The sequence below is a fragment of the Lissotriton vulgaris genome, chromosome 10, assembly GCF_964263255.1.
Source record: "Lissotriton vulgaris chromosome 10, aLisVul1.2, whole genome shotgun sequence".
Classification (NCBI taxonomy): Eukaryota; Metazoa; Chordata; class Amphibia; order Caudata; family Salamandridae; genus Lissotriton; species Lissotriton vulgaris.
The window spans coordinates 281,863,177-281,886,684 of record NC_141698.1 but is presented as its reverse complement, the minus strand read 5'-3'; the positions used below and the strand labels follow the sequence as shown (position 1 = coordinate 281,886,684).

At 50.7% G+C, this 23,508-nt stretch overlaps 1 protein-coding gene across 2 annotated transcripts in view; it reads right to left on the bottom strand.

The window, feature by feature from the left end:
* Positions 1-270: 270 nt before the first annotated feature.
* The window catches only part of DHX30 (DExH-box helicase 30), a 1,000,138-nt gene continuing 976,900 nt past the window's right edge, over positions 271-23,508 (bottom strand). For both annotated transcript variants that reach the window (XM_086941023.1, XM_086941022.1), the window contains one exon: positions 271-1,075. In XM_086941023.1, coding sequence (XP_086797149.1) covers positions 816-1,075 — 260 coding nt within the window. In that variant the 3' untranslated portion in view covers positions 271-815. The remainder of the gene's footprint in view (positions 1,076-23,508) is intronic.

Here is a 23,508-nt window from a genome sequence, read left to right as displayed (position 1 = left end):
CAGAGTGGCATCCGGGCTCCAGTTAAGTCACAACTATGCTGCATCCGGTGCAGGGATGATGTAAGTGCCACCTACCTGTGTGGGAGAGCTTTTACAAAGTTTCTGGATCCATTCTGATACACAAGGAAATTTGAAAGGCGAGGACTGCAGTTGGAAGTATCCATCAGACATTAGAATTGTTTACAGAAACCCAACAGGCTGAACTGTTAACCCAAGTCTTGCGACTAGCACCACACAGAAAACAGGGCCACAGAGTCCTACAGGGGACGATTAGGAAACACATTATTTTTATTGACGCGCAACAGTTCAACAAGATATTTTACATTCACTGAAGAGCCACCACCTGTGATGGACTTGCAACAAACAATCGGGCATTTGAACTGTAATCTTTTAAACCAATTAACCCTAAAGGGTGCAATTTATGAGAATTTAAACTGAAAATCTTCTTTATCGAAGAGTCAACTTTCAACAAACCTTGTACTCACCATTTTGTTCAGATGTTACTGCCAAAAAAACCTTCAAGAGGCAATGCATACAGTTTTCCATAAGTTCAGTCACTAGCTGTTTGATACTTTTGAAGCAATTCCTCAAAATTAACTATATAACCTATAACAACAAAAAACAATGGCTTTCTTTTAGATTTTTGTGGTTTCTGCACTCAAATTATGTACACATCTTGGTAAGGAAAGAAGTATGTGGAATTGCCAAGAGCCCCGCCCCTGGTTCACGTAGGAGAAGGCCACTCTGGTAAATAAATAAATAAACATTTTTATTTAAATGTGCAATCTGTTTTGTACAAATTTCAAGTTCTCAGCTCATTCCTCCATCATCAACTCATGGCTCTTGCCGAAGTTTTGGGATGTGCTGTTAAGGAGCTCCACAAGAAGGTGGAGGAGCTGGCTGTGCTCCTCTTGCAGATGTTCTGGCATTTCAGGCAGCTCGTGCTCCAAGCATGTCTCCACCATGCGGGTGAGGGCCCGGCGGAAGTCACTGAGCAGCTGTACTGTGCGGGAGTCGCTTTGCAGCTTCAGGAGTTCGCTGTCACTCAGAGTAAGAACGGCAGTGTGACCATCATCTGAAATGGGAAAAAGAGTGATTTGAGAAGTGGCAAATATAGCTTCTGGATAATTCTGCATTTAACCTACTCACTGTATTGAGCAACACCTACTAATACTTTGAAGAGCTGAAGCTATTTGCTACTTTAATCAGTGTTATTGCCCTATATTGACAGCACGAACCAGTGGTTCTTAACTTTTCAACTTCCCTGGACACCCACTTAACTCAATGGGGCTCCCTTAATTCCAAGAATGGTTATCACTGGAATCGGGGGACAATCAATGGGTTATTACTGGAAGCCAGCGACTCCAACCTAAGCAATTGTGATGATATGAACCTCAAAGAAAATGCACAAAAATACAGAAACAAGCATTCATTAAACAAATACACAAATGATTAACTATTTTATTTAATTAACAAATATAAAAAAAAGACATTTTAATGGGATGTTTTTTTTTCTAAACTCAATTGAGGTCACACATCGTCCATACTATATCCTGTTTGCTGTCCATGCACTGCTCCCACAAATCAATCTGAGGAAACTAACTTAGTTTTTAGCCTTCAATTTCATAATTCCCTGCATTTACAGAATTTTTACATTTTGCTTCATTATTTATGATTTTTACCTTGTTCATTTGTAATATTACTTAATTTTCCAAACAGTCACTGACCCCCGGAGTAGGTGTCACAGATTCCTAGGGGTCCCTGGCCACAGGTTAAGATCTGCTGGCAGGAATGTACATACTCTAAAATGCATCAATATTTTGAAAATAGGCATGGGTATCTCTGCAAAGGCAAGCACCAATATACTTAGTAAAATATGTTGGAAAGGTGCAAAACAAGAACTACCTTCAAAGATACATAAGTCAATGTGCATTACCACAGCACTAAATTAGTCAGGTTCTAAAATGTAATCCAAGCAGTGACAGGTCGTGAAAGATCTTCCAAGACAATGTCTTTCTCAATAATGGATTACCTTTGAATGCAGTTTCCATACAGGAAGCCATGCCTATTTCCGATCTTCACTTACATACAAGTGGTCTGCAGGTTTTCAAGTGAGATTCATGTGACTAACAAAAAGTTGAACTAGCAACAAAGTTACTGAGTGCAAGGGAGTAGCAAAGGGGATAAACAACTGAGCACTGTCCATTATGTTTTTGGGGGAGGGGGTGCGAAGGTAATGCAAAATGAGGAATCTAGCATGGAAGCAGTAACCAAGTGTAGGATTTGCAGTGGCGAAGGGGCGAGTGCTTGGGTAAGAGGAAAAGGGACAGTCTGCAACAAAAGGAGTTTCAGCAATGTAGTTGAGAGAGCTGGGGTGGAACTCTTGAGGAGCAGGCTAAAATCTCGGTTGTGTCCCCTCACTTGAAGGTGTTGCTGGACCAGACAAGTTTTTCTTTACCTCTTTAAGTTGCAGTCTACCAGACAGTGCAGCTAAAGACATCTTGGGTACTTTCAGAAAGTTGACCTAGGAATACATTCTGCCAGTTGGTTGCTATTGGATTGGTAACTCACGTTTTCTTGCTTTCCATTTGCTGCCTTTATTTGCTATAGGCTGCCCAGTTTCAATCCATCCCACCTGTTGCCTAAACCGTTTTCACAGTATTCTTCCACAAACTCGATTTCTGTAAACAGACCTTTAAATGTTGTCCTTATTGTGTCACGTTTACTGGGCATTCAAAGATCAAGATCAAATATCCAGCACTGTCTTTTCCTTCCAAGTCCTCCCTGTAAATCTTGTTCTCATCTCGTCACATCTGCTGTGCATTTAAATGACTGAGGTCAATTGTCAGACACTGTCTTCTGAGGGCGCTTGTTTACTTTACTTTTTTCCGACTTCAAAGTGAGAGGATTTATGTGGCAATCTTGCTGGATACTGGGGTTAGGAAAGAGGATGCATTTCCTGGACAGGTTTGCCCCAACGACCCCTCACCTGTTTTCGCCCCATGGGGGCTTAGGGAGCAGCAGCGGAAGCAGCGCGGGACGCATTTCCTGGGCAGGTGTGCCCCACTGACCCCTTGCCCGTTTTTGGCCCACAGGGGTTTAAGGAACAGCAGCGGAAGCAGGAGGCAGGACCGGGGAGCCACTGCATTGACGCTGGGGGTGGGACTCGGTCCCCCAGCAGGCCTTTGTCCACCCGGTGCGGGAGGTGACGTCACCCTCCCTCCTGGTGCTGCATTTGAACTCAGTTGCCACTCCTGCAGCACTGGACGCATTTCCTGGGCAGGTGTGCCCCAACGACCTCTTACCTATTTTTGCCTCACAGGGGCTTAGGGAGCGGAAGCAGCGCAGGACGCATTTCCTAGACAGGTGTGCCCCAACGACCCCTGGCTCGTTTTCGCCTCATGAGGGCTTAAGGAGCAGCAGCGGAAGCAGGAAGCAGGACCGAGGAGCCATTGCATAGACGCTGGGGGTGGGACTCGGTCCCCCAGCAGGCCCTGTCTCCACCCGGCGCAGGAGGTGATGTCAGCCTGCCGGCGCCGTATTTGAACTCAGCCGCCACTCCCGCAGCGCAGGCGTGCCCGGGCGGGCCCATCCGTGCCTTTCAGTGGCAGGAAGAGGCAAGTCAGTGCCACCCCCTTTCGTTTGCCGGATCGGACATGGAACCACTGTTGAGACCACGTGGAGGCAACCATAATCCCCTAATGTACTGTTCATACCTCCTCGATTGTGACTGAATGTAATAGACACTGGTGATTTCGTCTCCTAGCAATAGCTGCCCTATCTCATATTGTAAAAGGTTTCTCTGCTAACGATACTCGATTGGAGATAGTGCATGAATGGTGCCAGCATATTGAGGCTAAGTTGCAGTTCTTGTGTATTGTTTCATTGAAGAGGTCATATTGCCTGCCCCATATTAATAGCTATGGGTAAAAGGAAGTTACCGGGTGGAAGGGAGGACGGAGGGGAGGCGAGTGGCAATGGTTCAAACCGGGGTAGTACGGGGAAAAAAGGCAAGGAAGCTCCAATTGCATGCAGGCAGTAATTGTGTCTTAGATCGGATTGACACCCTAATTGAGGAATGTGAGGGCATTTTAGATTCTGAGCCCATAACCCAACCTACTTGCGTTTTAACTCCCCCAGATTATTCTCAGATATAAAAAAAAATCAGTACCACCATTCCGGCAATGTTCCATAAAACCCTCAAAAAGTACGTTTCTAACAATAATGTCAAAGGTGAAATAATGAAAGGGGGTATAGCTAATACAGATCATACTGATACCCAAAAGATACCTCCCATTGCTGACATTCCTGATAACGAAACAAGGAGAGAAGAAGGGTCACAGACAACACAGGTGATATTGATCTCACTTGAGCAGGGCAGGGTCAATGGGCCAGGTTTGATAAAGGAACAACAAGACCTGCTACAGCAAGTTATCTTACTACGACAGGAAATGGGATCAATGAGAAGCCAGATATAGGACCTAACATCGTTGGTTAAGTCATTGACATCTGTTCCACTGCAGCCTGGGGATGCAAGGGAAAGTAGATGCACAGGATACTTACAGGGTATAACTTCAACTACACAGGTAACATCTAGGGCTACACCAGCCATTGCCCTCCATGTATTACAAATTCATGTATATGGGGCTTCATCCAGCCTGGGAAGGCCCAGGTCAGAGACCACGAGGCCGCTTCCACCAAAGCCTAGACCTATTCCAATCTCTAGTACTAGTCAAACTAAAAATTATTTTGCACTAGCTTTGACGAGGGCCCGATATGGCATAAAGAAAACGCTGTACTACATCCTATCCAACCAGAGGCTGAGCAGAGAAATAGGCATCCAGTTTACAATCCTGCGGATCTAACCAATACTCACAGAATCTTTATGGTGAATGTACCAAAGCTATAAGGAAGCAAAAGATTAGAAAGCGAGGATTCCCTAATAAACAAATCCATTCATTGGATACGGCATGTTAGAGGATGCCGTTCGGTAATAAGGGAAGATATTGCAAGCTGGTTGCAACTGCTAACCTTCTGGATTGCATTGAGCTCACGATGGCCAGAGCAGATCTAGCAGGAAATCTATTAATCCAGGTCAGTTAGTCATCCAGTTTAGACGCTCCCCTATGAGTAGTATGAATGCCTGTCTTCTCAAGCACAAACAATCTAGGATTCAGGGATCATCTACCCTGGAAAATATAGTTTGACGTGAGGGGCAATTGGATGACAGGCAGAAGGCACACCAAACATCCAATACTGCACAAAGGGATAGCTTATTAAACAGTGACCACCTAGTAGTAGAGCAAGATGCAATGCTAGAAGAGGATTCCCTGCCATCTAGACAGAATTATCGATTAGGGCAGGAGGTCAGCCCAAGCCCCTCTGTTCGGAGTGGGCAGTCGATTGTTTGCACAATACCTTTAAAGAAAACATTGTTTTCATGGAACATTGCAGGACTAGGTTCCCAGTTGGGATCCCCAAAGTGGCATGCTTTTATTGAGGGTTTTGAGATCTGTCTGTTTCAAGAGACCTGGGCAGAAGCCCCCCTCTTTTGTGCAGGGTATTTAAATTTGTATATTCCGGCCGTTAAAGGCAGGCCATCAGGGGGTTTGACAATGTGGGTGAAGCAAGATTTAGGGTTAGTTATTCAAGCTTTTCCAACTAATAACCAAGATATCCAGGCCATTAGATTGTCTAGGGGAGCTAATGGGATTATGGAAATTACAATATTTATGAGCGAGGCTCCAGAGGAAAAAAGTCGGGAGTTTTAGCGGCTCTTGACGATCTTCTCGAGGGTAGCCAGACAGATGCACATATTATCGTCGCGGGTGATTTAACGCGACGTTTGAGCCACTATTAAGTGAGGAGGGTAACCTGTTGGAGGAGGAAGATTTGAAGTGGGGCATTCAAAAGCTGGAATTAGATATAATAAAAAGATGGTCAGATGTGGTGATTCAAATCAATTCCATCTGCATGGAGAAGGGACTATGGGCAGTTAATGGCCGTACTACGTCAGATAAAATGGGGGTCAATACATTTGTCAAAGGATATAGCTCCAGTAGGATAGACTACGTATTGGTTAGTTCAGCGCTTTGGCATACCGTGAAGGATATGAGGGTTCAAGAGAAATTGGGAAGCACAAGTTACTACTTGTGTAACGATATATCTGTAAGAGACATTAGTTAGTGATAGATTCCTTACCTTAGAATATCCCCAGGCGTCAGACTGGATCCGGAAATTTTTGCGTAGCAATACCCCTGCGCGCTGGTAGGCGTCGTCTGCGGCTCCGCGTCCGTCGTCGGCGTCGTGAGCGCCGGGATGACGTCGTCGGAGTATATAGACGGCGCCCATGCGCGCTGACGTCAGTTCTGATAACACAGCTTTTCCGCGCCAGATACGCAGAGCCATGATAGAACTAACACTGGTGCCATGAAACTAGGGCCCTCAAAGGGGATGACCTTAACCCTAGATATCGGTTCGCAGAACGGGGAGGATGGGAGGGCGGTAAGGAATCTATCACTAACTAATGTCTCTTACAGATATATCGTTACACAAGTAGTAACTTGTGCATCTGAAAGAGACACGTTAGTGATAGATTCCTTACCTTAGAATAGATACCCCAGCAATACCAACCCCGGTGGTGGGTCTGCGAACCAATATCACACCAGAAAGTCCTGGAGGACGGAACGGCCAAAGAAGCCATCCCTCCGGACTTGACTGTCCAGGCAGTAGTGTCTTGCGAACGTGTGCAGCGAGGCCCACGTGGCTGCCTGACAGATGTCCTGCAGGGGGACACCGCGGCCCAGGGCAGTTGTCGTTGCCGTGGCCCGAGTGGAGTGAGCCCGCAATCCAGCCGGGGGCTCCTTCCTCGCCATGGAGTAGCATGCTTGGATGCACAAGATGATCCACCTTGAGATGGTCCTCTTGTGTACAGCCTTTCCCTTCTTCGCGCCCACGTAACCAACGAAGAGTTGGTCATCCACCCGGAATTGGCGAGTGCGGTCTAGGTAGTAGGAGAGCGCACGTTTTGGATCCAGGCGGTGGAGCCTCTCCTCCTCTTTCGAGGGATGCGGAGGCGGAAAGAAGGTGGGCAAGGTGATGGACTGCCCGATGTGGAAGGCCGTGACAACCTTGGGCAGAAAGGAAGGACGTGTACGTAACACCACCTTATCAGGATGAACAGACAGGAAAGGTGGAGAAGAAGAAAGAGCCTGGAGCTCACTCACCCTCCTGGCAGAGGTGATGGCAACCAGGAAGGCCGTCTTTAGAGTAAGGAGACGAAGAGGGCAGTTATGAAGTGGCTCAAAAGGAGCACACATCAGATAGGTGAGAACCAGATTCAAGTCCCACTGGGGCATCACGAAGGGAACAGGAGGGAACATGTGTGTGATGCCCTTCAGAAATCTATTTACAAAAAGGGGGTGGTGATGAACAGAGTGTCTGAGTTAAACAGACCACTCTTACCCAGTCCAAAGATCAGGGCTTGATCCATCACCGTTATTTATCTCACTGCCCCATCCCAGCTCAGAACCTGGCTATATGCAAATCAGTCTGTCCCTGGCCCAGTGCATCATGGGAACAGGGCAGACTAAACTACCAAGCCAACTCTTCACCAGAAAGGAGACAAGCTACCGGGGACCGGTTTCTGGCATTTCAGCCTTCTTCGGCCCGGCTTGCTTGAATCCTGATGGAGCAGTGAGAAAGGGACTCATGTCTGAGTATACCCTGCCACACCTATAGTGGCCAAAAACGATTTACAAAAAGGGGGTGGTGATGAACAGAGTGTCTGAGTTAAACAGACCACTCTTACCCAGTCCAAAGATCAGGGCTTGATCCATCACCGTTATTTATCTCACTGCCCCATCCCAGCTCAGAACCTGGCTATATGCAAATCAGTCTGTCCCTGGCCCAGTGCATCATGGGAACAGGGCAGACTAAACTACCAAGCCAACTCTTCACCAGAAAGGAGACAAGCTACCGGGGACCGGTTTCTGGCATTTCAGCCTTCTTCGGCCCGGCTTGCTTGAATCCTGATGGAGCAGTGAGAAAGGGACTCATGTCTGAGTATACCCTGCCACACCTATAGTGGCCAAAAACGATTTACAAAAAGGGGGTGGTGATGAACAGAGTGTCTGAGTTAAACAGACCACTCTTACCCAGTCCAAAGATCAGGGCTTGATCCATCACCGTTATTTATCTCACTGCCCCATCAGAAATCTACTCACAATAGGGGACTTGAATAAAGAGGGTTGATCTGGTAGCCGTAAGAAGGCGGAAAGAGCAGAAAGGTACCCCTTAAGAGTGCCCAGAGCAAAGCCCTGCTGGGCAAGGGAAAGAAGGAATAGAAGAACCTCAGAGAGAGGGGCATTGAGGGGATCCACAGCCTTTGCTGTGCACCATGCCACAAATCTGTTCCACCGGCAGGCGTATACCGACTTTGTGGAGGGACGCCTGGCTGCCAGAATGATATCACAGACTTCGGGAGGCAAGTCAAATGGCCTCAACTGCCGCCGCTCAATCTCCAAGCTTGTAGGTGGAGACTGGACAGGTTCGGGTGCAGGACCGTCCCCTGCTGCTGCGACAGAAGGTCCTCCCGAAGAGGCAGACGAATCGGGGGATCGACTGACATGCTGAGTAGCTCGGGATACCAGTATCTTCGTGCCCAGTCCGGAGCCACAAGGACGACCTGGGCCCGGTCGCGCCTGATCTTCTTCAGCACTCTGGGCAGAAGTGGTATAGGCGGAAAGGCGTACAACAGACCGCAGCTCCACTCGCGACGAAAAGCGTCTCCGAGCGAGTGCCGCCTTGGAAACTCCAACGCGCAGAACTGCTGACATTGCGCGTTCTCTTCTGTGGCGAATAGATCTAACCAAGGCTCTCCCCACTGTCGAAAGAGACCTTGCGCCACGTCCGAGTTCAGACGCCATTCGTGATCCATCATGCACCGGCGGCTGAGTTCGTCCGCCCTGGCATTCAGAGAGCCTGCCAGGTGTTGAACCACCAGGGTCACGCCCTGATGTTCCAGCCACTGCCAGAGGCGCAGAGCCTCCTGGCAAAGGGTCCACGACCCCACACCGCCCTGTTTGTTGCAGTACCACATGGCGGTGGTGTTGTCGGTGAACACTTGCACCACGCTCCCCCTGACAGAGGGGAGGAATGCCTTCAGTGCAAGACGAATCGCCCGCAGCTCCAGAAGGTTGATGTGGAGCTGGGACTCCGCCGGAGACCAGAGGCCTCTGATCTCCGCCTCCCCCATGTGGCCTCCCCAGCCCTGGAGGGACGCGTCCGTCACAACTACGTGCTCCGGCTGGGGTAGGGAGAGGGGTCTGCCACTGACCCAGTCGCGGTCCGTGAGCCACCACTGCAGTTGCTTCGCAGTGCCCTCCGAGATCAGGACATGATCGGACAGGTTGCCCTGATGCTGGGCCCACTGAAACTTCAGGTCCCACTGCAGAGCCCGCATCCGCCACCTGGCGTGACGCACCAGAAGGATGCAGGAGGCCATCAGTCCCAGAAGCCGCAGCGTCAACCTGACCGAGACCCGGGATAACGGCCTGAAGACAGGAATCAGAGCCTGAATATCCCGAACCCGCTGTTGGGGTGGGTAAACCCGAAACTGCGCCGAGTCGAGAACCGCTCCGATGAAAAGGAGCTTCCGAGAGGGACACAGGTGCGACTTCGGCACATTGATGGAGAACCCCAGCAAGTGCAGGAGGTCGGCCGTAGTCTGGAGGTGGCTGACGACTGTCTGGGGCGAGCCCGCCTTCAACAACCAGTCGTCGAGGTAGGGGAAGACTGACACCCCTTGCCTGCGCAGATGGGCTGCGACCACCGCCATCACCTTCGTGAACACCCGTGGGGCGCTGGTAAGGCCGAAGGGGAGCACGGTAAACTGAAAGTGCTCTAGGCCTACCGTGAACCGCAAGTAACGCCGGTGGGCCGGCAGGACGGGGATGTGGAAATAGGCGTCCTGCAAGTCCAACGCTACCATCCAGTCTCCTGGGTCCAGGGCAGCCAGGACCTGAGCCAAAGTGAGCATCTTGAACTTCTCCGTCCGGAGGAAGCCGTTGACGTTCCGCAGATCCAAGATAGGGCGTAGGCCCCCTTTGCCCTTCTTGGGTACCAGAAAGTAGTGGGAGTAACAGCCACGTCCTACTTCTGGCCCAGGAACGCGCTCGATGGCCCTCTTGGCCAAGAGGGCCGAAACTTCCTCTTGCAGAAGTTGCAAGTGATCCCCCGACACACGGTGGTATTGAGGTGGCATGGATGGAGGGGAAGACTCGAAGGGGAGGGAGAAACCCCTTCGGACAATTTGCAGCACCCACCTGTCCGAAGTGACTGTATGCCAGTGGGAGAGGTGATGGCGAACCCTGCCTCCCACAGGCGTCACATGGGCCTGAAAACTCGGACTAGGAAGGTTTTGAGGCGGGGGCTGCTGAGGGAGGTGTGGACTGGCCTCGCCGCTGACCCCGACCACCGCCGCGGCGGTTCCCACGTCCGCCACCGCGCTGCTGGACATTTTGCGGCGTGTGGCTGGCGGTCCGTGGTGGGGCGCCCCTTCCGTGGCCACGAAAGGAGCGAAAGGCACCCGATTGCTGGCGTGGGGCCGTAAGGCCCAAGGACTTGGCCGTGGCCCTGGAGTCCTTGAAACGTTCCAGCGCATGGTCTGCCTTGTCGCCGAAGAGGCGACGGCCATCAAACGGCATGTCCAGGAGGGTGGCCTGGACATCGGCCGAGAAGTTGGCGGACCTCAACCAGGCGTGGCGTCGAACCGCCACCGTCGTTGCCATCGCTCTGCCCAGTGAGTCCGTGGTATCCAGCCCACACCGGATAGAAAAACGTGCCGCATCTCGGCCGTCCGCAAGGGTTTGGCTGAGTTTAGCCCTGACCTCCTCAGGGCATTGTGGCAGCACCTCCACAACCGTGTCCCACAGAGTGTGGGTGTAGCGGCCCAAGAGACAGTTGGTGTTCACTGACCGTAGCCCTAGGCTCACAGACGAGAAGACCTTCTTCCCGAACTGCTCATATCTCTTGGATTCCCTGTCGGGCGGGGCCGACGGGAAAGCGGTCTGGGAGTTGGAGGCCTGGATGACCAGACTCTCGGGGGTGGGGTGGGTGGACAAAAAGCAAGGGTCGCCCGGTGCCGGGCGGTAGCGTCTGGCCACGTTCCTGTCCACAGGGGGGCCTGTGGCGGGCTTGGACCAAGTGCCCAGAAGAACGTCACACAAGGCCTCGTTGAACGGCAGGAGGGGCTCCGCGGAGCCGGACTGCTGTTTGAGGACCTCAGTGAGGAGATTAGTCCTCACGGCCGCGACGGGGAGCTGAAGGTTTAAGGCCTTAGCTGCCTTCGTCAACACTACACTGTAAGCAGAACCCGCCTCCGAAGCCACAGTCGGGGGCGACGTAAATCCAGTGTCTGGCGAGGTGTCAATACCACTGGCCTCCCCAAGCTCATATGTCCAGTCCTGATTCGACTGGCAATCACGTGCCAGAGGGTCCTCGGACCCCTCCCATTGCTCCTCGTCACCTGGCTCCTGGAGACCAGGATGAACAGCCAGGGCCTCCTCGTGGAGATAGAACTCTCCGAAGGCCGACGGAATCGGCGCCCAGCGGCGCCCCTCCGACTCCTGAGGAGGACCGTAGGAAACATTGGGGGCGGCAACCACATCGGCTGCCGGGGACGACACCTGAAGGGACGGCGCCGGCGAGGTCGTAGGGTCGACCGGCGAGGTCCCGGATCCGGAGGCGGATCCAGCGAGGTCGTGCGGCGCCGGGACCGAAGTCGCCAGCGGCGCCGGGCCCGAAGTACCCGACGTCGTCGGGGCCGAAGCGCCCGACCCGGAAGGACCTCCAGACGGAGCCGATCGGCCCGAAGGCGCCACGGGAACCGACTGAGGAGGGAGGGCCCTCATGGCCATGAGGTACCTCTCGACCTCCTCCTGCGACGCGCCGTGCCCAGGGACCCGAAGGTGTGGGGCAGGCGGCGACGCTTGCGACTCCCGCGGAGCCGCGTGGGCGGTGTCGCCCGAGTCCCCGGTCGCATCGTGCGAGCGACGGGGCGGGTCGGAGGATCGATGGTGTCGCTCCGACCTCTCATGCCTCTTACCTGAGGACTTGGAACCAGACGATCGGTGTCCACTCCCGGAACGTCGATGACTCCGACCTCGCGACCTGTCCCTCGACCTCCCGTGGGACCGGGACCGGGACCTGGAGCGGCGCGGGGCCGACTGCCTCAGCTCGAGACGCTTGCGGGACCGCTCCCGCCTAGCCTTCGACGTCAGGGCCCGGCAGTCGGAGCAGGTTCGATCGTCGTGGTCGAGGCCTAAGCACTTCAGGCACCGGCGATGGGGGTCCGTGACCGACATGAGTCGGCCGCACTTCGAGCAAGGCTTGAACCCGGGCATCCCTGGCACCGATAGTCGAGAATCGACTAAATAGAGGATCAAAAAGATCAAAAAAGTTTTCAGTCAAAAAGTGACTGGGGGTAGAGCTTCTTCCGGATCTGCGCTAGCTGGCGCGGAAAAAAGAAGAACTGACGTCAGCGCGCATGGGCGCCGTCTATATACTCCGACGACGTCATCCCGGCGCTCACGACGCCGACGACGGACGCGGAGCCGCAGACGACGCCTACCAGCGCGCAGGGGTATTGCTACGCAAAAATTTCCGGATCCAGTCTGACGCCTGGGGATATTCTAAGGTAAGGAATCTATCACTAACGTGTCTCTTTCAGATATGACCACAATCAGGTATGTGTGGAATTTGACCTATTACGGTTTAAAGACCCCATGAAACGCTAAACACTTTCATCACTGCTGACGTTGTGCCAACAAATGATTTGAGGCAACTTAAATGGGCTAAGATAGTTGAACTACCCGTAGTACTAGCTAGTATTGAAAAAGAATTAGATCAGGCCATAAATGAATTACAGGCCAGCGTAGCTAATCCGATGGTGGACTTAAAGCGATCCATTTGCATACATAATAATTTTTTTGGTCAACTGTGTATGCATTTTAGTAAAAAGGGCAACCTAGAAAAGGCAGCCTTTCCTAAAGTACAGATATGGTACAGCTTAGAATGTAAAAAGGCTTGTGCAGACCTAGGAGTAGCTATAAAAGAAGGGGACCCCACAGCGGTACGAGCAGCAAGGGCTACCTACCGGGGACGCAAATAAAGGAGAAGAAAGAATGAGACAGTAAAAGGTGGGATGAATTGAGGGAGGCTTGTGTTAATAGAAACCCCAAACAGTTTTGGAACGTCCACAAATGGGACAGAGGAGGGCAGGCCTCTCAGCCCCTAAATCATGTCTCACAATCGGAGTGGGTACACCATTTCAAACCTCGATATGCCACAAGTGAGAAAGAAACAGAGGGCTGCATCGCCAAACAACTTTTTAACGAGGCTGCTTTTAGTAAGGCGGATGTCTAGCTGGAATTGAAATCCATTATGGCTGAGAAGGCTCCCGGCCTAGATGGGATACCGGGGGTTGTATTCCTCTACGCTAAAGTGAGATGGTGCAAGTACATCCATTTATTGTCAAATGCTACAGCCCAGTGCGCGCCGGTTCCAGATTCCTGGAAAGGTGCAGAGATTATACCTGTTTTTAAGAAAGGGGACAAATCGTGCCCAGGGAATTATAGGCCAATTAGCCTCATAGATTCCTTACAAAACGTAATGGGAAAATTGGTCCTCAATAGAGTGCAAGAATGGATTGACGAATTCAGCAACCTATCGCCATTACAAGCAGGGTTCATTTTGCTATATTGGAAATCCAAGTCAAGTCAAGTCAGAAACACTTTATTCGATTGTTTTAAAATCATAAAAGTATGCTACAGGGCCATATTCAATCATACACACAAATTTTTTTTTAAAAACAAGGTTAAAAAGGTTAAAAAGTTAATTACACATGACAAATTCATATAAAAATCATCTTTACAAACGTATTTACAATGATCACAACGGTAGTCAGGTTATAAGAAAAACAGTGCAAAAGACTAGGAAATTGTTACGTTTTTGGGTACGGGAAATGCTAGCCGCCTAGGGTAAAGTGCAAAATGTGCCGCTCAAGCATTCATAATTTGTACAGCTCTGGGCTACATAAACAAAGGTCATTTATTCAGTGCAGGCATTTTTAGGTTGCGTTAGTTATTTGGTTTTAGTCTAGCTCGCTTTGACCGGATAGACATAGTCAGAAAATTTGCTACCCCGTACATTACTACTGTATTTTCCATAAGTTGTAAGAACAATAGGGCTGGTTTAACCTGCACGAAACCTCTCAGAATTGGTTTAATATATCTTTCCCTTCCATCTTTATAGAAGGGACAGAAAAACAAGAAGTGTAATATGTCCTGATCTGAGAAGTGGTCACATTTGCAGGGAGCATTTTCCTGAGGCTTACACCATTTTTCAAATTCACCTAACAAAAAATGTGCTTGATTGAACCGAAATTTGGTGAGGACCCACCTGTGAAAAGGTTTATTAACTATCATTAAATAGGATTGCATAGATAGTGAAGCAATCGTCATGTAATGGGCCCTAACAGTTGGTTTTACAATTTCGATAGCCTCTCGCTCTGCTACCTTTTTCTCAATATAGTTTTTCTTTACCCAGTCAATGTCCTCTCTCACAATGCTCTCAGGGTATGTATATAACTCTGGGCGACCTAAATAATCTGCTGTAGTTTTAATGTATTTTAACCACCCGATCTTCACCACGTTTTCTCTCCCCATGCAGTCCCTAATAATCATATGGTTTAAGATTAAAGCTGGATTAAGCCATATCCTAATCCATGACAGTAGTGGGGCCAGGGTCAAGGAGTCCTCAATGTACCCTATCCCTAGTTCCAAATGTACGGGAAAGGCTGGGGTGGATTTTGGGAGGCCCAGAAGGGATCGCAAAAATAAATTTTCTTCCCTTTGGATATGGTCCAGATTTTTATAACCCCATATCATTGCACCATACCTTGCAATGGACAGTGTTTTTGCCTTATAAATTGCTAGTATAGCCTCAGGTGGCTTACCACCCAACCTTTTAGCAAAGCCTAGGATGGCGGCAGCCGATCTTTTTACTGCCACAGCCTTACTTTTAATTTGTGGAGCCCATGTCCCGTTCTCATCGAACACCACACCTAGGTAGGTAAAAACTTTTACTTTAGATAGAACTGAACCATTACAGGTAAGGGTTTTCATGCCATTTTTGCGACTACCTACAGCCATAACGTGGGATTTCTCAATATTGACTGCTAGATCTAAGCCTTGCATAAAAGCCCCAAAAGAATTTAAAAGGAGTTGTAAACCATTTGGGGTCCTAGCCAACAATACCGAGTCGTCGGCATAAAGTAGGACAGGCATTAAAGAATCACCCATGCGCGGTACATCAATGGAGGCCTTTTCCAGGGTCTTGCCCAGAGAATTAATATAAAGTGAGAAGAGGATTGGTGCTAAAATGCAACCTTGGCGCACCCCTCTTCCTGATTTGAAAAAGGCAGTGCAATTTCCCTCTTGTGACATACGTACAGTTGCCCTCAAATCACTATGCAATTGTGCCAAAAAATGCACCAGTGCCTGGTCTAACCCCAACTCCAAAAGTATTGTCCACAGCTTTGACCTATTTACTAGGTCAAAAGCTGTGGACAAATCCATAAAGGCCAAGTATACCATACCCTTGGATGCCACAGTGTATTTACCCAGGGTAAGAAGTAAATTAAGGCACTGATCCTCTGTGCCTCTCCCGGCACGAAACCCATACTGGGCTTCACACAAGATGTTATTGTTTGTCGCCCAGGTTGAAATTCGTTCTAAAATAACTTTGCCCAAAATCTTAAAAGAAGAATCTAACAAAGAAATGGGTCTGTAGCATCTAGGGTCTCCCCTTTGACCCTTCTTAAAAATGGGGATTATGACAGACTGCGACCAGGTATTTGGTGCCCCCATACCCTTTAAGCTAATGACATTGAAAACATTGGTGAGAACAACTGCCCACATACTCGAATTTGATTTAAACATGTCGGCAGGGACGCCGTCAGGGCCAGGGGCCTTCTTGCCTGCTGTGTCCTCTATTGCCTTCTGCACCTCTTTGATGGTAAAGCTGGCCAGAACCTCTTCTGTTTGAAACATAGTTGGATCTAAGGGGTCTGGGGCAATGTTGCTACCATAGATGTTTTGAAAGTGCTCCAACCAATCTCGTTCCGCAATGTTCACTTCTAACGGTGCATTTTCAATCCCGCTAAATAAGGGGGTATTAACAATTTTCCGAAATTTGGCACTGTCCTTCAGAGTGGCTTTGTCATATAAGTCTTCCCATGCATTTTTTTTAATTTCGTTTTTACGTCTTTGGATGTTTGCCTTATACTCTTGCCTTTTACTGGCAACTTCCATCTTATCACGTGGGGTCTTATTTAGAGCTTTATGTAATTCCCTATGGGATTTGGAGCATTCTTTGTCGAACCAACCCATGACCCTTTTCTCCTTCTTTCTTGTACTACTTTTGAGGTCATTTGATACTTGGCAACAAATTTTTTCAAATGACTGGATTATATTCCCCTCATATCTTGTTGGGTCCATACAGATATTGATTTCTTCGCCCATCTTAAGGTTAAGAGAGTGGAGAAAGTCCTCTGGGACGATGTCACTCCATTTAACCCGTCTCCCCTGGTCTTTAACTTTCAAGTCATTATTTCCTACTGAGATCATATCAATATTGTTTACTTTAGCAAATAAGGACAAATTGCTGTTATCAATTTCTAGTATAACCGGATTATGATCACTGAATGTCGTCTGTACGGCGTTATAAAACAAAACATTTTGTAACATGCCTGGTGAAATAAAAATGTAATCAATTATTGTATTACTATCCCTAGCACTATACGTAGGCACCCGTTCCTTTCTGTCACAGAACTCTGGTTCATATAAACCATTTTCTAGCAGAAGTTCTTCTAGGGCCAACCCCTTCTCTGAGTGCTCAAAATGTGATAATTGTGGCATGTCAACGCTAATTGTATCATTAACCTGACAGTTCTGTTGGCATAAATGAGTATTAAAATCTCCCATCAGGAAAAAATATACAAAAGTGGTCTGACTCTCCCTATACCTTTTTAAAAATTCCATCAATGAATTGATATTGCCATTTAATTCTATACACTGAATACTGTTATAAAAATTAATGTAAACGCATTTATGTCTATTTGGCATTGTAACTTCAAGAGCTAAATAGTTTTGGGATGGGGAATCCAATACCTTCACAGTGCCTTTTACATTTACAGAAATCAAAAACTGCAGGCCCCCTTTATTTCGACCTGAACTTGATGTCTGGGCAGTTAAAAAATAGGAGGTATAACCATCTAGCCAGAAATCACAGTCCATATCCCACGTCTCTTGCATAGCCACCACATCACATTTTTTTAGCAAATCCAGCCATCTTATGTCGCTCCTCTTGGAGCGTAAGCCTGCGATATTCCAGCTCATCAATTTCACTCTAATATCTTTTTCAGCATTATTTGGCCTGGTATGTGGGGATGAAGGGAGGGCATCTAATGGTTTTGTAGGTGCAATGCTCTTGTCTTTAACCAATGAGGAGGAGGGTTGTGGTGAATTTATAATACAACCTGGTGAGGTTAGTCAGTCATTTTCCTCTAGATTGGAGAGGGCAGCAAACCTATTTGTTAACATAAGATCATATCTAAGTTCTCCTCCCTGTTTATAGCTGTTTCTTGGCATCATACCTGTTTTCTCTGTAGCCCATGTACTCAGGGAGGGAGTGTATCTAGATTGTGCTCGATGAAAATCCCTTCCTGGTTGGGGTTTATGCATTATGGGTGGGGGATAAAAAAATCCTAGTGGTAGTGCTCTGATCCCATCTTCCGTCACTTCAGTGGCATCCCAAAATAACCGTTGGGCCTCATGTGGTCTATTAAAATTAACGATCATACAGTCCCCTGCAAATTTTTTGGGAGTGTACCCCACCCATTTGACTCTTCTGCTTGTTTGGATGTGGTCTGATATATTTTTAGGGCCAGTGCAGTTTGCATCACACCACGTCTTGATGTTATTTAATTGAGCTATATCCGACTCACACTCTCCACTTTTCAATACTGGTACATTTACTAGGATAGCAACAAAAGGAGTTGCTTCCGGGGGAAGATGTACAGGTGGTCTTATGCGTTGGGTTCTTGGCTCTGGGGGGTTAGTGGTGGATATAGCTGGGGCTCTTGGGGTAACTACTGCCGGACGGGGGTTCCTTGTCTGATGTACCCTGGTTATGCTGGTGACTGTTTGGGAATTTGTGTTGCCCGCTAAAACTTGGGGCGGGGGAGATAGCAATTGGGGATGTGGCTCACCTATATTTCCCGTCACAGATGTTATTTGTGTGTTAGGATTGCACGGTAGCTGTGATGCAATATTTACGGAACATGAGCAAGGCTTACTGGGACCAGAAGACAAAAAAGTGTTAATCCTATCACATTTCCCCATTATGTCTGCTACACAATCCCTTAGAGTTTCAATTATATCATTTGAGATCTGCACTAATACCCCCTCAATTTTATCCACAAGTACTCCCTCCACCATTTCCTTCAGAGAGGATTCAATGGCAGTTAACGGATGTCGGGCCTTTTTATGTGGATATAATCCGTGTTTGTTTGTTCTTTGAATAACACGTTTAGTGCGTTTTGGTACATGAGGGGTTTGTACGTGTGTGCTGATGTTTTCTTGTTGTTGGGTATCTTGATTGGCATTGTCTTGGCCCTCATGAATATTAATGTTTGTTTGGCCTTGTGCATCAGTGTTAGGCAAATTTCCAATGACTATTACTGGGTCCAAGGGAACAGGGTGACTATTTACAGTGGCAGATGGTTCACTGTCCAGATTTGTCTGTTCTAATCCCAGCTCGCGTTCTTTAGCAGCAATTTCCTTGGTCAGTTTTCCCACTGCAGAGGTTAGGTAGTTCATAATGCTTTCAGAGGGAATGGCTTTGCGTGGAACTTTAGCTTTGACTAGTCCCGCATTAGCAGAGGTCTGTAATTTTCGCTTACCCATTTTGTAGTACCAAACTAATGGAGGGGGCCCGTCCCGTCCCTCTTCCTCCCTAGACGGCCACAGACGGCCCGCCCTCTGCCACAGACGGCCCGCCCTCTGCCCGGGCTCCGCCCGGCGTCGCCCGCGCGCGTCCGCGACGCGGAGGTCGAGGCTCCGCTTTGTAGCGCCTCCGGGCGCGAAGACAGCGGTGGCAGGAAGTCCGCGCAAAGCCCACTGGGAGCTGTAGTCTCCAGCCGCTCCTGGATGGTGATGGCGGCGAGACTCACAGCGTTAGGAACCCAGGGGCTGAGGCAGAGTGCTGGCGTGTGGACAGGTAGGCTGTATGCGCTGTGTGCGCTGCTTGTGACCCCCGCTCCACCGAGGTCGAGGCTCCGCTTTGTAGCGCCTCCGGGCGCGAAGACAGCGGTGGCAGGAAGTCCGCGCAAAGCCCACTGGGAGCTGTAGTCTCCAGCCGCTCCTGGATGGTGATGGCGGCGAGACTCACAGCGTTAGGAACCCAGGGGCTGAGGCAGAGTGCTGGCGTGTGGACAGGTAGGCTGTATGCGCTGTGTGCGCTGCTTGTGACCCCCGCTCCACCGAGGTCGAGGCTCCGCTTTGTAGCGCCTCCGGGCGCGAAGACAGCGGTGGCAGGAAGTCCGCGCAAAGCCCACTGGGAGCTGTAGTCTCCAGCCGCTCCTGGATGGTGATGGCGGCGAGACTCACAGCGTTAGGAACCCAGGGGCTGAGGCAGAGTGCTGGCGTGTGGACAGGTAGGCTGTATGCGCTGTGTGCGCTGCTTGTGACCCCCGCTCCACCGAGGTCGAGGCTCCGCTTTGTAGCGCCTCCGGGCGCGAAGACAGCGGTGGCAGGAAGTCCGCGCAAAGCCCACTGGGAGCTGTAGTCTCCAGCCGCTCCTGGATGGTGATGGCGGCGAGACTCACAGCGTTAGGAACCCAGGGGCTGAGGCAGAGTGCTGGCGTGTGGACAGGTAGGCTGTATGCGCTGTGTGCGCTGCTTGTGACCCCCGCTCCACCGAGGTCGAGGCTCCGCTTTGTAGCGCCTCCAGGCGCGAAGACAGCGGTGGCAGGAAGTCCGCGCAAAGCCCACTGGGAGCTGTAGTCTCCAGCCGCTCCTGGATGGTGATGGCGGCGAGACTCACAGCGTTAGGAACCCAGGGGCTGAGGCAGAGTGCTGGCGTGTGGACAGGTAGGCTGTATGCGCTGTGTGCGCTGCTTGTGACCCCCGCTCCACCGAGGTCGAGGCTCCGCTTTGTAGCGCCTCCGGGCGCGAAGACAGCGGTGGCAGGAAGTCCGCGCAAAGCCCACTGGGAGCTGTAGTCTCCAGCCGCTCCTGGATGGTGATGGCGGCGAGACTCACAGCGTTAGGAACCCAGGGGCTGAGGCAGAGTGCTGGCGTGTGGACAGGTAGGCTGTATGCGCTGTGTGCGCTGCTTGTGACCCCCGCTCCACCGAGGTCGAGGCTCCGCTTTGTAGCGCCTCCGGGCGCGAAGACAGCGGTGGCAGGAAGTCCGCGCAAAGCCCACTGGGAGCTGTAGTCTCCAGCCGCTCCTGGATGGTGATGGCGGCGAGACTCACAGCGTTAGGAACCCAGGGGCTGAGGCAGAGTGCTGGCGTGTGGACAGGTAGGCTGTATGCGCTGTGTGCGCTGCTTGTGACCCCCGCTCCACCGAGGTCGAGGCTCCGCTTTGTAGCGCCTCCGGGCGCGAAGACAGCGGTGGCAGGAAGTCCGCGCAAAGCCCACTGGGAGCTGTAGTCTCCAGCCGCTCCTGGATGGTGATGGCGGCGAGACTCACAGCGTTAGGAACCCAGGGGCTGAGGCAGAGTGCTGGCGTGTGGACAGGTAGGCTGTATGCGCTGTGTGCGCTGCTTGTGACCCCCGCTCCACCGAGGTCGAGGCTCCGCTTTGTAGCGCCTCCGGGCGCGAAGACAGCGGTGGCAGGAAGTCCGCGCAAAGCCCACTGGGAGCTGTAGTCTCCAGCCGCTCCTGGATGGTGATGGCGGCGAGACTCACAGCGTTAGGAACCCAGGGGCTGAGGCAGAGTGCTGGCGTGTGGACAGGTAGGCTTGTATGCGCTGTGTGCGCTGCTTGTGACCTTGTATATTGGAAATCAGTAACCCTGGGTAGGGAAAGTTAGTATGCCGTTTTTGTTGACCTTAGGTCAGCATTTGACCTTGTACAGCGAGATAAACTCTGGCAGTCATTACAAAAAAATGGGGCTAAAACCCGACCTGTTGACACTTATTAGGTTGAACGAGGGAAACAAGGCGAAGATTCGATGCGGTAAGCAGGGCGAAGTCACTGAATATTTTCCAGTAGAGAAGGGTATTCGCCAGGGTTGTGGGTTGGCCCGACCCTATTTTCCTCATATATAAACGGGATAGTGAATTGGATGAGGTCCAACCCTACAGATGCACCGACACTAGCTTGTGAAAAAGTCCCCATATTAATGTTTGCGGATGACTAACTGATCATTTCCAAGACACCGAGTGGGCTCCAGAGAGCCTTAATAATCTTCGAGGAGAGGAGGAGCTACGCCGCGAACCAAGATGGCAGCATAGGCTCCCGGCTCCGCCGACCTCCACCGGCGGCTCGTCTATCCTGTCGTTTATCCTTCACCCACGCCCTGTGCCTGGATGTATGAAGGTTGCCTGATGCCAACGGTGCTTTCCCGGTTTTCCCACCTTATTCAGCGACGAAGTTATGTCGTGTCCCATTCTTGGCCTACTCCCGGGCTACCGCCGGGACCTCGATTTTTGAAACACCCGGAGGGACCTGATCAGCATCGGCTGTGGGACCGCGATTGTGGCCGGTCTGCCAGGTTTGAATAATTCTTTCCGCTTGTGACTCTTGTCCTCGCTGATGGATGGTGCCGGAGAAGAGACACTGTGACGTGCTGCGATCCTCCTGCACCGTGGCTGTGGGTTGTGTGCCTGACTCTCGTTTCCTGGCCCGGGGGCTGACGGGCTGCACCCACGGCCGGTGTTTGTGCTGCTTGTGCCAGCTCGGGGCGCCCTTGTTGTTGCGGTCGCCGAATGTGTGCCCGGAGCCCGGCGATGTGGGCTGGAGATTGTGTCCCCCTCCGTCCTTTGGACCTCGGGATGGGGGGGATGGATGGCGCACATTCCTTGAGATCCGTAATAGCGGCGATTGGGGCGCTCCGATCACAATTCACCAGCGCATGTGTCTCCCTGGCGGCGAAACTGGATGAAGTTTGCTTGCGACCGGCCACAGACGCTGCAGTGCCTGCACAGAAATCTGCGGTCCAGTCGCACGATTTGACCCACCATCTTCGGGAGCCCGAGCGGCAGCCTGACTTTGCTCCTTTGAGAGTCGGCCTCACTTTTCCTTCATCGGCTGCAGTACATGGTCTTCCCTCTAAGCCTCCTATTAGATGGTGCGTCGTCACTGGATGTCATGTTCTTCATTGCCGAGTCTCAGGGTCCCGTCGAAGGGGATCGCCATTTTCCTTTGTTCTGGCCCGTTTGCATAACGGATGCTGCCATTTTGTGACCGGTCTTTGCTTCACCTTCACTGCCTTGGTCTGTCATGGACACTTTGCCTGCCTCTGGTCGGACATGGATTGGTCGGGATGTGCTCCGGAACGGATTCGCTCTGGTCAGGGTTGACTTTGACTTTGAGGTTTACTTGCTCCTCGCTGCTGCTTTGGACCATCTGAGACGCTCCCTTTGTTTGCAACTGCTATGACTTTGGCGATGAATCTCCTCGTGAGGCTTGCAGGGTTGATTTTTATTTCCCTGGGGTTGCTCCGTTTACTTTTGCCGGGACTGCACCGAATACCTCACCGGGCCGGGGGTAGGATGGGGGGGGTTTCCTGGTGACTGTGCTCCCCATGATAATGCTGACCGTTTTGCTTGACGATGATTGTGTTATGGGGGGGGCCACCGCCGGCGGGGGGTACCAGGTGTCCGGGGGCCTGTTTGTTGTTCTCCTCCTCCACTTCTTCTTATATTTTCCCTTCTGTGGGGCAGTTCCGGGGCGACAGGCACGCGGTTAGTGGGTTAGGCCGTAGCCATTACAGGGGTGCAGGGTGGCGGGTCCAGGGGGGGGGGGGGGTTGTTATTTTAGTTTGTTTTGTTCTATGGTCCCTATCGCTCTTTTCCGGCTTTGGGAGGGCTCTTCCTCTTTCGTAGGGTTGGCTGTCTCTTGGTCTTGCACCTTTTCTTTTTTCTTTTTCGGCTTCTCGAAAAACCGTTGTTTTTCTGTTCTTGGGGGGGTAGGCTCTCTGGGGTGATTTTTAGCAATGTGGATTACTGTATTGTGGTTTATTGTCCAGTATTATCGCCGTGGCTGCCCAGATTGCATAGTTGCTTTAGTCATAGCCTATCTCCGACTGTAATTGGGGTAAGTCCCAATCGTCTCCTTTGTGACTCTATCCTGTAAGGTGTGATGTCCTTGTTGTTGCAGCCCCTACTCTTTTTCTAAAATTTAAAAAATGAAAACCTCATATCCTGTTTGGGGG